General features: G+C 50.0%; 1 protein-coding gene across 5 annotated transcripts in view; it reads right to left on the reverse strand.

Annotated features, from left to right (window-relative positions):
- Positions 1-1361: 1361 nt before the first annotated feature.
- RAPGEF2 (Rap guanine nucleotide exchange factor 2) overlaps positions 1362-14634 on the reverse strand; it is a 220679-nt gene continuing 207406 nt past the window's right edge. For all 5 annotated transcript variants that reach the window (XM_078875468.1, XM_078875467.1, XM_078875470.1 and 2 more), the window contains 9 exons: positions 13133-13516; positions 12485-12696; positions 11716-11839; positions 7030-7253; positions 6294-6506; positions 4123-4251; positions 3076-3189; positions 2301-2469; positions 1362-1650 (listed from right to left, as the gene is read on the reverse strand). In XM_078875468.1, coding sequence (XP_078731594.1) covers positions 1362-1650; positions 2301-2469; positions 3076-3189; positions 4123-4251; positions 6294-6506; positions 7030-7253; positions 11716-11839; positions 12485-12696; positions 13133-13516 — 1858 coding nt within the window. The remainder of the gene's footprint in view (positions 1651-2300; positions 2470-3075; positions 3190-4122; positions 4252-6293; positions 6507-7029; positions 7254-11715; positions 11840-12484; positions 12697-13132; positions 13517-14634) is intronic.

Below are 14634 nucleotides of genomic sequence, written 5' to 3' on the forward strand. Positions count from 1 at the left end.
CGTGCGCGAGAGATCCCGGTGGCGGGGGGAGGGGAAAGTTTGTCTCGTGCGTTGTGCGTCGCGCGTCACGTGTCGTGCGTTGCATATCACGCGTCACGGGGTTTTGGGGAGACGATTCGCCCGAACGCCCGTAGTGGACGTCATCTCGGAAGAGGTCCCCCTCCCTTTTCCGTCATCTCTTACAAAGACGGTGGTCACCGCATCGCGCGCTTACAGATGCACTTCTGCGGCCGTCAGGAACGCTCTTCCTTCCGATATTAGGAAACCACTGGAGCTATAGCACTTTGAAATCTACACCGACAAATAGTTTCTTTAGAACTGCTTTTTGTGTGTTAGTTTGTTGCCCTTCGCCCACACCTCCGGTTAGCACGCTTGGCTACGTACGGTATGAAAGAAGTTCAACATACACACATATACACTCTATGGGAGCTTTTTTCAGCATCAAAATGATGAAAATTATAATAGGCTTCAGCCTTTCTGGCAATAAAACAGGTGTTAAGATGTTCAAACACCAAATAGAAACCTATTTCAAGGCATCAAGTCTGCATTAACCACAGATAGTTGTGGCAAAACATGCAAATAAACATGCTCTGATAATTCACTCTTTTAACAGAATTTTTGTTCATGGGTAGTACGTGTTATCTTTTTTATTGCTTATGCCTAAAAAGTAGAGAAAATGGCTATTATTCACCAAAAACTTTGCTGTTGTGATCTGGACTTTATGTGAACGAAAGACACAAATTTGACCGTTTTTTCACTGAAAATATGTACATTTCAAAATATCACTGTCCTGGTCACAAAAGCAAAGTGTGTGGGGAATAATAGCCATCTTCTGTACTTTTGAGGCATAAGCAATTAGGAAATAACACTTACTACCCAGGAACAATTTTTTTTGTTACACATGCATTGTTGTTTTAACTGATTGGCCTACACCAGAGACAGCTTTCTCTAGGGCCCAGTCTCACCAGTGTCAGACCAGAGAACGCCCAAAAGATGAACAGCACAAGGACAATGCCACTATCAGGGCATTTGATAGCTTGGGGTGAGCAGCTACATCATGGGAACTTTTTGCCATTATCAAAATTAACATCTTAACACCTGTTTTATTGCCAGAAAGGGTAAAGCCTATTCTTATTTTTGTTCAGCAAAGACAAAGATGCCCCGTGTAGCCTTAACAGACTGTTCGGGCAAGTGCTGTTCGCGAGCACCTACGAAGGCCGGCACGGCACACGAGGGGGTGGGTGGCCAGCAGCACACCCGACCGCCTTTGTCTCCCCAGTGGCGATGTTTACACATCGCACCAGGTACTAATTCGAGGCCAAGTCGACCTAGGCTAGGCCCAGGACCGGTTCAGATAATCGTCACCGGTGTTGACCGTGAGCGGGAATCGAACCCGGGAACACCGGAGTGGTGGCGCGCGCACACACACTCGCCTGGAAGTTGTCGTGCGAGCCGCTGGAGCACGATGTCCAGCTGTCCCGCCCGCTGTCCGACGTCTCGAGCGAGTTGCGGCTGTAGGGGGGCAGCAGCAGGGACCGCCCGCCCCGCTCGGCGTCGTCGTCCATGGCGGCGGCGGCTGCGTCCGCTTTGGAGCCCGGGTCGGAGGCGTGCAGTAGAGCCTCCGTGTGGTCCTGAGCTCCGGGGTCGTCGCTGTCGGGGGAGGGGGGGCGGGAATCCCGCGTGGACGTGAAGAAGGTTTTCAGCGATTGGCACGGGAAGGAAAGACGCGGGCCCCGGGGTGTTTTTTTTACAGCCGCGTGAGAAAAATCTACGGGTTGTGATACGTCGATATTTTTATTTGACCAGGTAAGGCCCACTGAGCTATGAGCTTTTTGTTCAGAAGCGACATGGCCACGAATGACAGCTCAGCCAAGTGGCTTATCACGTGTACATTTGTCACAGCCAAATAATATGAAGTGCATGTTGATTCTAAATGTGGAGGGAAAAACCACGCGACCACGGCGAGAGAAAACACGCAAACTCCAAATATCCAAATATATTAATAATAATAAAACCCAAAACCCAACACACCGCAAGTTCATCTTCTTGGTTCTTTCGGTAAAATCACGTAGAAGGGAAATAATAAAAATAAAACATAATAAAATAATTCTCACGACGTTTCGGCTACAACGCAAGCAGCCGTCCTCAGGTGAGGTTATTATTTTATTATTTCCCTTCTACGTGACTTTACCGAAAGAACCAAGAAGATGAATCCCTGCAGTCACGAAAGCTTCAAATCGAAATTTACACCACAAGTTATCAAACAAACGTGCCGGTCTCCTCCTCCTCCTCCTCCTCACCTTGTGGGGGGGACGCCAGGGGGGGTTTGCTCGGTGCCGACCTCATCCCCGGGGCCGTGGGGGGAGGTCTCGCGCTGCCCCCCGCTCGCTGGGCCTTCCACTGCCTCCCGCTCGTCCGACCCAGGCTCGCACGTGGCGCGCACGTCCGTGAGAGACGTCAGCGTGAACCCTGCCGGTCACAAATCATCATCACAATAATACATTGATGATTATTATTATTATCAAAACAAGTTGTCCCAATGAAGAATACATCTACGCCTCTATCTAGGGAATTAAACAGGTGGACTTCTGCACAAATCTGGCTGTCGTCTGATGAAGCTGGTTGTAATTACTGGCGAAACGTCGTACTCAGATTGTAAATGTTGTGGCTTGGCTCTCCAACACACCGGTGTGCTGTACTAGTAACGAATTGGCATGTTCTGTTTACGTGACAAACCTTTATAATTGGTTGTGCCGGGTGGTGGCAGGTATAACGACACATTTATATATTTACGCGATTTAACAACAATAACAAAAACCTGATCCTGCAATGTAAGAATCCACAGAGCACAGGAAGTGATTTAATTACGTTTGCACCATCGGCGCTTCGAGTGTGTGACAGGCGCTAAGCACGCTTTGCTTTATCAGTTGAACATAGCGTCAACGAGCACGTTGACGTTAATGAAAGTTAATTTGCCACCAAAAGGTGCGACATAAATGTGACGTATTCACTTAAACATGGGCGGACTTTTTGTTCATATTTTTTTTGCTGCAGTAGCTGAAAACCTGAACGTACCAATGCCGTACGTCCTGGGAGTGTTGTTGTTCTTGTTGGCATTTTCCACGGCCGAGGACGCAGTTGACCCTCCCGAATTAGATCGCTGAGAGTTTTTGCGCTTCATCTGAGAGCCTGCGGGAACAGCAACGCGCTCGTGTTGTGTTTTTTTTTCTCAAACATAGCTGCACGGTGATTTAACAAGTACGTCTCCACAGTTGTTTCGAAGCGAGCTGTCATACCATGCGTTCAACTCCTGAAGAAGCTTGCAGTTCCTTTCATTTCGTATCGCATAACGGAAAAGCAACAGTTTTGAAAAAGTTTCTATTTGAGTGCTCTTTTTTTTTTACTATAAACTAAACTATTTTAGATTTTACCAGGTAAGGCCCACTGAGCTACATAGAAATTTTTCAGAAGCAACCTGGCCACAAATGATAGCTCAACGAAGTAGCTTATCACGTGGAAATTCATAGCATTCAAATAATCTACACGCGTGTTTTCTAAACGTGGAGGGAAAAACCGGAGGACCCGGAGAAAAATCCACGCCATAAACCACTTCGTTGACCAGGCATTTGCGGCCAGGTTGCTTCTGAAAAAGAATTACATAGCTCAGCCAGCCATTACCTGGCAAAATAAAAAAAACGTTGAGTTTAGTGTTTGTTTATTGCCACGTCAATCGCCACCCACGATCCCATCCAGCGAGTACCGGGTGTCTTTATTTTCGGCTGCCGACTTTTTGGGATGCGCGCAGTAGTGCGTGGCGAAAGCTCGAGAGAAGAACTGTTAAAAACGGTGGGCCAACCCGTAAACCACACTTTCAAGACGGCTGGCTCACTTTACAACTAAACGAAAAACCCAACGCTAACATTTCCATACTCTTTGGTTCTTTCGGTAAAGTCACGTAGGTATAAAATAAAATTAATTAAATCACGACGTTTCAGGCGCAACACAAGCGCCCGTCATCAGGTGGGAAAACCACAGCAAGAAACAATTGCTGAAGTGGGCAAAAAAAATCTAGATTGCTAACATTTCCGCCAACGTACGGGAATGCAAGGGTCGGGACCTCACCTCGTCGTGGAGAAGTCCGAGGAGACGCGGGGGGTGTCGGGACCGACTCGTCACCTGATCTGCTCTTCTTGTCCGCGTGGCTCTCCGAGAGGGCAAGAAGCTTGCGGTACGAGTTCGGTGAAGTGGCTCCTGTGGAGGAGGGTTGACAAACACCGTCCAGGCTTGTTCACAATAATTCACTTCCGCCGTAACCCCGCTGCCGTGTCCAGTGTTGAAAATTCCCCGCAAGATGACGATGCCAGGTTCTGACGCACGGTCATTCGATTTCCTTAGGCAGCTTTAATGGTAAAACAGGCACCCACGGTGGCGAGATGTTAACTTCCTCGCCTGGTATACAGGAGGTCGTGGGTTCGATCCCGACCCAGATGATGCCTGTATATTTGGAGTTTGAATGTATCTCCCCGTGGACGCGTGGTTTTTTCTTCGGGTCGTTTAGAGTATTTGGCGGCCATAAATTTCCACGTAATAAGCCACATGGTTGAGCTGTCATTTGTGATAGCCAGGTCGCATCTGAAAAAGAGCTATATAGCTCAGTGGGCCTTAACTGGTAAAATAAAAACAGTTTATAGTTTAGTTTAAAAGGTAAAGAATTTATTCCTGCGGTGACAAGGTTTGGGGTGGGGGGGGGGAGGTGATTTATGGAAATTAAACGTGCACCATTGCTCCAACTGGTGCGCCGAGAGATAGACTCAAACCGGTGACCTCTGGATAGGCAGGTCAAGGTGTGCCAACCTTCACGCAATGGCAGAATCGCCCAGATCGAGAGCGCGAGCCCTCAACCCTGGTAAGGCCCGATTGGGATACGAGCATTATAAGCATTAAATCGACTTGAGCGATGGTGTGCTCTGTACGTCCGCAGTGCTTGATTGAATATGTAATTTTTTTGTTTAGGTTTGAAATAATCAAAACAGCGTAGGAGCAATTGGGGTGCGATTAGTCAAGCAGCGTTTTCTTTGACATTTGGGACAAAGCAAAAGGTCAGAGCGATCAATGATCACGGAAATCAATGGCTCCTATAATGGAAATCCCATAATTGCATTAGCAATTGGTCACCACTGGTCACCTCAATCAAATACCCTAATAAAAGAAAGTTCCACTTTGCAACGATTGGAATACCAAGACCACCATAGTGTTAAATAAAATGCACAATTACCTTGGCGAACAGCTTTCACATTTTCAATTCCTACGCGAATAAAAATGCTGTTAAATAAGCGCGTGCGGATGACTTTGCTTATTATTGTTAATATCTAGAGTTATTGATATCTATGGGACCCTTCTTGCTGATAATAAAGATGATGAAAAAAGAAAAGGCTTTAACAAATTCTGGCAAACACCAAATAGACACCTCATGCAAGGAATCAAGTTCGTATTAACCATGCGTACTTGCGGTAAAACATGCAAAGAAACTCTGCTCTGATAAGAACGCATTGTCTTTGAAACTGATTGGCCTACACCAGAGACGGCCTTCTTCATGGCCTAGTCTCACCACCAGTGTTAGACCGGAGAACAACGCCAAAAGGCGAACAGCACCAAGGCAATGCAAGACCAAAGCATTAATAGCTCGGATTGAGCACAGTTATATCCATGGAAACCTTTTTAATAATGTTATGGAGACTGGTTCCTGCCATAGGAATGTGGAGTTAGTCACCCAGGGCTACCGACGGTCAGCAATACTACATTGCTCAATCATGCAGGGACACGGTGTCACTCCGACTTGCATACATGGATACAATTGACGCCATTCAATACTTTGATACAATGAATACTCGTAACCTTGTGAATGTTGTACCAGTGAGCATAACAATAATTGTATGAATGCAACGTTTGCGTGTGATACGTCACCATCGTGCAAGCAAATGAAAGCGCACTGCAAGCCAAGTAAAGAAAGTAAGCACCGACAAGACAACACGAGCACAAAAGTCACGGACGGGAACGCAAACAAAGCATTCCGACAACAGAGTGATGCAGCAAGCACATGCAGACTCCTAATTGCAGTGGGACGTCCGCATGATACAACCAAAGACAGCCAACACACACGCACGGCAATCCAACATCAGCCAAGCGACAACACAATATGTATGAACAGGAGACAGCCGACACACATAGCAATCCAACAACAGCCAGAGCGACCGCATGAGAAAGACAAAACCAAACCAGCAAGCGCCACTTACCAAGAGGAAGCAAAGCGTTAGCGGGGAAGCGCTTACGGGGCGGCTGCAGGGACATGGGGGCGGCCGGGGTGGCAGCCCCCACCGCTGTGGAGCCCGGTGTCCCATGAGGCCATCTGGAGGCCCCCTGCCTGAGGATGGGGGCCCGCGTCACCACGGGGGAGCTCTCAGCCGACTTGGCCGTCTTGCGCTCGCCGGGGATGCGCGGCGCCGCTGCTGGGACGCGGCGGGGGAGGGCAGAGAGAGAGAGAGAGAGGAAGCGGTTGAGGTGCACGCACGGGCTCTGATGTTATGGGCGAGGAATTCTGCGACGGAGGTCCCGCGGATTGACTCGCGCCCAAAGCCGACGGAGGTTGGACCGTTGCGACTGGGGATTGCGTGAGCTGGCGAGCAAGCATGGGGGAGGCCCCTCATCCAGCAAGCATGGGGGAGGCCCCTCATCCAGCAGTGGATTGACCGAGGCCTACACAGAGAGTTGCGCAAACAGGCACACGGACAGACGCACGGCCGGAGAGCGAGACGGAGCGAAGGACAAACACGCGGCCAGAAGATAGAGACAGACAGAGAAACATATACACATGCAGCGAGCCACAAACATGCATACAAACACACACGCAAACACTCGCAGACAGGCACACAGACACTCGCGCAAACCGGCACACGGAGAGACGCACGGCCGGAGAGCGAGACGGAGCGAAGGCCGCAAGGCAACGCAAACGCGCGTCCGCCGAGTACTCACGGGGCGCACTGGCCGGCTCCAGCGCCACGGAGCGCGTCATGAGGCTGTCCTCGTCCACGTCCCGGTTCACCTGCGCCAAGTACTGCTTCACCCTGCGGCCCATCTGCGCCTCCTCGTACAGCTTGCGCGGGTTGACGAGCGAGCTGCGGCGTGCGCGCTTGCGGTGGCCCGACGCCTGGATGGCGTCGAACACGGCCGAGTTGGAGCTCCCTTGGCTTATGGACCTGCAGCAGGAGGAGGAGGAGGAATGTTGTTCCAGCGGTGTTCGACGTCCGAGCAAGCTTCCCCTTCTGATATCAGGAAGCCAGTGGGAGCCCGTGCACTTTGAAAATCTCGATTGAAATAAATGTCTTTAGAATTGCTTTTTGTGTTTAGTTTGTTGTCCTTCCCCGGCACCTCCGATTAGTACGGTTGGCTACGTACGGTGCGAAAGAAGTTCAACGCAGGCACGTACAAGCCTCGCCGATGGAACAGCGCTCGTTCGTATTCTACAGGGGGTGTGCGTTGCCTCCTGCCCGCAGCGCACAGCCACACTGATGTGAATGCCCAAGCAGCGATTGAAAAGGCTGTGTGGCCCCAAATGCCATATCGGTGATGCTGCAAGTGCTTCCACGTCAACATTGCCAACGCTCGAATCTTTCTGCACGCTCGGCCTTTAACTTGAAGAAGGATTCGCAGCATCGCAGCCGACGAACTCAAATCATGTCGCGCGATTCGAATTTAGCAGTGCGGTAAAAATTGGACGTCGTTGTAATGGGCTGGACGCCATAAAACACTTTAATACAAATCCATGGGATAGTGCTAATATCCCATTGCCTAGAGCTCGCCGTGATTTGGCAAGTCGGACGCTGGATTGAGATAACATTTGCCAATATCGTGGGCTGATATATGACCTCAAAGCATTTCAACCACACCTATGCATGCCAGCAGATGCGTTTGCAGAATAATTACACGCCAGGACAACGTTCCAATTTTGAAAATCAGCAAACCCATTACAACCAGGTCAAAGCAAATCTGTGCCCATTAGGTCAAAGCCAGAGTGAATTTATGTATACGAGTGTGTATGTGTGAAGGCCATCCTTTATTGCCGACAGACAAGGAGTGGGGAAGGGTGGAGTTTTATTTTCCAAGACAGAAGATGGGCGGTGCTTGGAATAAGGTGAAATCGCAGGCATGCCTACATTGGTGCGAGTGAGACTGGTAAGGAGCCTTGTGCCACAAAGCCATCCTGCCTGTCAATGCAAGGCCTGGAGGAGGGGACACCCTAAAGCTAGAGAAGGCTCAAAGGTAGTAACTCTGGGCATAACAAAATCAAGGAATCTATGCCAACATGGGTACTCTCCATTTGAAATGTTCCCATCACTGAGGGTCCAGATTAAGAGTTATTTATTCATTCAGGTGGCATTCCCCAAATTTTTCCTCGATCATGCTCTCGGTATCATTTCACATGTCACGAGACAAAATAACCATGGCATCGCTCACAGAGCATTGCAACTCTTCACGTTTGAGAATGTCCCACACAAGTGGATATCGAAGAGCTACCTCTGAAGATCCCTTCAAATGGACCTCTGGTCCACACAGTCATAGGCAGCGCAGCACTGCATGTGAGAATGATGTCCGTACGCACGGCAATCGTCGCCATGGAATTTAACCAATGATGCGCCCCGATTCAACCTATCGTGCGCGCATGTGGCGAATTCTCCCCGCTGGATCGATGGCGACACGGATCGCGAGTTAAGACTCGATGTCAACAGACAGGGCGCTTTGTGAACAGGGCTCCGCTACGTGTGCTGGCACAAAGGACACCGACTTACCCGAGGCTGCGCCACCTTTTACGCCTGTGTGTTATACGGGAGGGAGAGGGGTGATGGTTGATTGATGGGCAGGCACAGTAATTGGGGCAGGTAAGGTGTTGGGAAACGGAGCAGAAAAAGTATTTTTTTTTATGCGGCGAAGGTAAAAAGAGGGAAGGACGGAGGCAGGGCCAGAGGGCGAAGACAAACGGGAAAGTGACAGTGAAAGAACGACACATGAAGACCCCAGCACAGAGACTGCGTCAGACAAAATCACGGTGCAAAATGCACGTGCATCTTCGGCGCACGTTACGAATCACCTCTCTGCGTATTCAGCAAACAGCTGCTACTGTTGGATGAATACGACCGAAGCAATTTATTCAAATGTACAAGGATGTGAGGGTGCTTCCTGCTCTGTTTAGGGCCCTTAGACAGTGCTGGCAGAGGTCAGATAATCCAGAGAACAACCCCCGTTGAAGTCTCCCAAAGTGGAACTTGTATCGTCAACCCTGCTGGAACGATAGTGGTTACGCTAACCCGCTCACCATGAGCCGTGTGGTCTTACCACAGTGCCACACAGCTCACTGCACACAATTATAACTCTAGAATGTCACATCGTTGTAGAGTATTCGAGTGTTTATTTTATTGGGTAAATCAAATTGAATAACAATTGTCAGAAGCAAATAATGTTCTGATCTGTATTATTAGTATTATTATTTAGACTTAAACCTGCTAATGTAGTAGTATTTCAATAGTGCCACGGTTCACTGTCATAGCCACATTGTTGTGACAAATGATGATTTATCCGAGCAGTCCAGACACTGGGGGCATCTCAACCACAAAAAGACACAAACACGATGACACAAATGCATGGCAAACACAATGGAGACACAGCCTGGCTCTAGGGGGGCATGACTGGCAGTGGTAATTAGGGGGTTTCAATCGGTGAAGCAGTGGACATTGTCTTTGATCCAAAAAACAAACAGACCCGGCACCAATTAAATTTAATTAATTGGCCCGACAGCAGCAGCAAATTGTGCAAGCACAGCGATATATATTTACACGGTGAAGGGAGATAGCAACAGGGCACTGGGGCAATTACTTAACAATTGTCAGAGGCAGGGCACATTGCCGGAAGAGATGATGGCACAATGATCAAGAATAGTGACTGACTTTGCAGCCAAGGAAATAAGAATTATTTACATTTGTAAAGTGGCGCATTTCATCCGTAAGATCCCAATGCCACCGTGTATGGAAAGCCAGGACTTAAATGAACAGAACCTGCAGGGTAGGTGGCTAGAACTATGGAGTTAAAGGCCATTTTAAATACAGCTGACAATTCTGATTGTCGTGTGACCAAAGGGCAAAAGCGTTCCAAAGCTTTGGAGCTGCACTGGCAAAAGCCCGATCGCCCCAGGGATTGAACCTTGACCTCGGAGTACTCAGAAGAAGGAGATCCGAATACATCAGTGACCTCGTTGGTGTATAAATGAAGATGGATCGGTTACTGTAAATATTGGAGCGTGCCCAAAAGGAGGGCATCCAGCGTGGAGATGGAATGACGAAAATCAGCTCGTGTCCAGGTGCTGGGTGGTTTGTTGCATTGCTGAACCATTTCGATGTAAAGCTTTCGTGACTGCAGGGATTCATCTTCTTTGTTCTTTCGGTAAAGTCACGTAGAAGGGAAGTAATAAAATAATAAAAATAAAACATAATAAAATAATTCTCACGACGTTTCGGCCACAACGCAAGCAGCCGTCCCTCAGGTGAAACCAGGTCTGTCGAGACGGCTGCTTGCGTTGTGGCCGAAACGTCGTGAGAATTATTTTATTATGTTTTATTTTTATTATTTTATTACTTCCCTTCTACGTGACTTTACCGAAAGAACCAAGAAGATGCTGAACCATTGTTGTTAATTTCCCACCCCCCCCCGGTTACCCAGTCCCCTAGTCCCCACCTCTTTGTGTTTACTGCCGAGAATCTGAAATATTTGACAAAAGTTCAACCAAGATTCAGCCAAACTAAAGCGACTCAACAGAGCTACCGAAGGTGGAGAGAGAGAGAAACTTCCAGGACCATCAAGTGGCTTCCTTGTATTTAAATTACCTCTTTTATATTTCAATTAATCGACGAACATGTCTGCGTTTTATGTGTGTGTGTGTGATTAAGGCACACGCCATGGGAGGGCATAATGCTTGCACAAATGGCCTTGCCGATATATACACAAGTCTAAAAAAATGTTTGCAGATAATATTCATTGAATGCACAAGGTCTCCACAGTAGCCCAAAGCAATGCAGCATGGCCACAAAGCTTCTACCACAATCAGTCCTTGTTCATGAACAAGGGACATGAATAGAGAGAGTCCACAACAGAAATGCACGACTAACGAGCCGAGCAATGCTTCTGAACGAATCGCACATTAGCTGCGTTGGGTTTTACTTCACCGATTGTACACAAAAACAAAGATCCCCCGTATAGCCTTAACACGCTGTTGGGGCAAGTGCTGTTAGCGAGCACTTATGAAGGCCGGGAGGCCAGATGAGGGGGTGGGTGGCCATCACCACTCCCAACCGCCTTTGTCTCTCTGGTGGCGATGGTTACACACCACACCAGGTATTCATGTGAGGCTGAGTCGACCTAGGGGAGGTCCAGGAGCGGTTCAAATAATCGTCACTGGTGTTGGCCATAAGCGGGTATGGAACTTGGGTCAACCGGGGTTCATAGCGCAGCACGCGATAACCACTACACTACCACTTCCCACTTGTACACACGCGCACGCACACACACACACAAAAAAGACTCCCTGTATAGCCTCAACAGACACACATACAATTTAGCGGGAAGTTCAAACATTATTGTTCATGAGAGGGGTGAACACTCCCGTCGCCTCACCTGTGTCGGAACATGGCCGCAGCGTCCATTCCAACGGAGGCCATTCTCACCACCTGGCGGACCTCCTTGGCGATCATTCGCAGCTTCTCAAAGTTCACCATCCCGTCCACCCGCGAGTCGTTGCCTGAAGGAAATAAAAAAAAAATCATCTCAAATATAAAAATAGACGCATGCACCTCCTCGTGTTAGACGGCGCGACAGCGAGGTAGCGATGCAGCGTGCATGGTTGGAGCCTGGTGTTCAACGAGGTTGTTCACTCGGCCTACAATGGGTACCCGATGTGGTGGCCTTGTTTGCCTCATCGGCAACCAAAAACATTTTGCATTCGGTACCCTTGAATGCTTCGAGGGGGGAAAAAAGCTGCCTTGGTTTTTGTTTATTTTCGTGTCTCTCTCGGACTCAGACCGAGGCTTCAGAATGTGGCAGCTGCACGACAGTGCACGGTGGTCGTGTCGCGCACGGCGCCTGCCGACCCTCGAGCCGCACCTGCGACCTGCTCGGTCGCGGTGGGATCTACCAGGGAGACCTCCGTTGTCTCGCCCCGGCTAGTGCACGAGCGCGAGTAGCCCCGCTTGGTGCGAGGCGGTATATGTACGCGCGGTACGTTGAATTTCTCGGTACCGTACGTAGCCAACCGCGCTCGTCGCAGGTGCCGGTGTGAACCGAGCCTGGTTCCTGGCGATGGTGAAAATGCAGCGTTGGCCTCTGCACCGTCTCCCAGCGCTGGGACTCGCGTCGACGCGCGGAGCTGGGTCGAGCGGGCGGGTACCTTCGTGCAGGAAGGTGAGGTCCTTCTTGACAACGGGGAAGAGCGGGATGAGGGGTGGCTGCAGACTCTGGCTGCTCAGCACGTTGCGGTACTTGGCCATGTTTCGCGACGGGTCGAACAGGTCCTGCAGCTCGCGGTAGAGGCTCTCGTACTTGGTCGGAAGCTTCTCCCACGTCCCGTTGAGTCGGGCCACCGAGCTGTGGCTGAGGCCACTGTGAGGAGCGGAGTCGAGCGCGTCGGTCGATCCCACACAAACACGTGGAATGTTAAACTTCGGTTTTTTTTATTTCATCCGGTAAAGGTGCCGCTGAGCTGTATAGCTCTTTTTCAGAAGCGACCCGGCCACAAACGGATAGCTCAATGAAATGGCTTATCATTACGGAAATGTATAGCAGCCAAATACTCTAAACGCGTGTTTCTAAATGGTGTGCAGGGAAAATCGGAGGACCCTGAGATGCATGCGACCCGTGGCCACGGCCGTTCCCGAGAGATTTACTGGCTGCGGTGGTGTGCGCCCGGTGAGGCGAACATTTTTTATGTGTGTCGCTGACCCAGAACCCCTTCGGGTCAGCGAACATGTCTGGGGAACAAAAACACACGTATATAATCATAATAATAAAAATCATAAAAATCCCAGCGCGCACACACCTGATGATGGCGAACATGGAGTTGAAGTTCTTGCACTCGCGGCAGTGCAGCGCGATCTTGATGAAGTGCTTGAGCACCTTGACGCGCTTGATCTGGCCCGGCTCGGCGAGCACCTCGGACGCCACCCAGAACGTCTCCTGGTTGAGGGCGCCCTCGAAGAGCTTGAGGGCGCGCGTGCCCGTGCGGGAGCGCAGCTTGAAGAGGTCGTCCACGTACTCGGTGGGCTCGATGGTGCGGAACAGCTCGAAGTCGCCCATCGACACCTGCGCCGCCACCTCCACCGTGCTGAGCTGCAGAAGGGACACTTGGCCCTCGCGCAGCAGCTCCTGCGCGTTCTCGTCCGAGCACAGCGTCTCCGTCTCCATGTTGTTCTTCAGGTAGTACCTGCGCCGCCGCGGGTGGGGGCAAAGGTGGGTGGGGGGCGATGCGGGGGGGGGGGGGGACGGGAGGGGGGGAAGATAGAATCAGAATTTTTTTTTATATTGGAGTAATCCGATGAGCTATAAAGCTTGTCACAGATGTCCAGTAGGGGCACAACAAACACAATACAATCTTGATTTGAAGCTTTCGTGACTGCAGTAATCCATACTCTTTGGTTCTTTCAGGAAATTCACGTAGGTAGAAAAATAATAGATCACGACGTTTCGATCGCAACACAAGCAGTCGTCATCAGGTGAGACAACCACAGCAAGAAAACCGCTGAAGTAGGCGAGAGAGCTGCCGTGACACGCGGTTATATAGGTAGCGGCGGTAGGGGGGAGAGAGAGGGGGGGTGGGGAGAAAGTGGGGCTGTGGAGCTGCGTGAAACACAATACAAGAGCACGATAGGAAAAGGGGGGATGGGGAGAACGTGCCGGGTGTGGTGGCCAATACTCGGGGTAAAAGTGAACGACAAGAGTTTCGCTGGGAACGTGGCGCACACGCTGCAGGGGCAGGAGCAGGAACCTAATAAGATTGGAAAGGTCAGGGTTAGTGTGGGTTCAGGACCACACTCAAATATCAGGTACTGAATTTGAGCTGGGAGGCTAAACGAGGTTTCCCAGTCCCACTTTTTTTATCTGCAAGTGTGAATAGGCAGACTCCACGTGCCACGCCTTTCCGCATTGTCCCATGTGCATGGGTTTGATGCGGTAGTGAGACTGCAAGGCCCCATTTCCACTGGCACATCTGACCTGAGCCAGCACTGAGACCTCACAGTAGAGGTGCTTTTCTACTGGTTATTTGCCATGCCGAGTCAAAACCAAACCATTAGGATGCTGGCCTCAAAAGCTACTTAAATCTTGCTCGGGGCCAAGTTAGGTCAGGGGTGGGGCTGCTTATTGATTAATTGTTTGCGACTTAAGTAGCACGGCTCAGATTCTGCAGTGGAAAAACAACCCACGCTTCTTGAGCCGTGCCAGGAATGGCTCGACATGGCCCCGGCGAGGCACGGTCGTACAGTGGACAAAGAGGTCCAAGGGAGGGGCCAGAACAAATCCTGCCGGCCCTAAGATAGCCAATCG

This window comes from Lampetra fluviatilis, chromosome 41, assembly GCF_964198595.1.
Source record: "Lampetra fluviatilis chromosome 41, kcLamFluv1.1, whole genome shotgun sequence".
NCBI lineage: Eukaryota > Metazoa > Chordata > Hyperoartia > Petromyzontiformes > Petromyzontidae > Lampetra > Lampetra fluviatilis.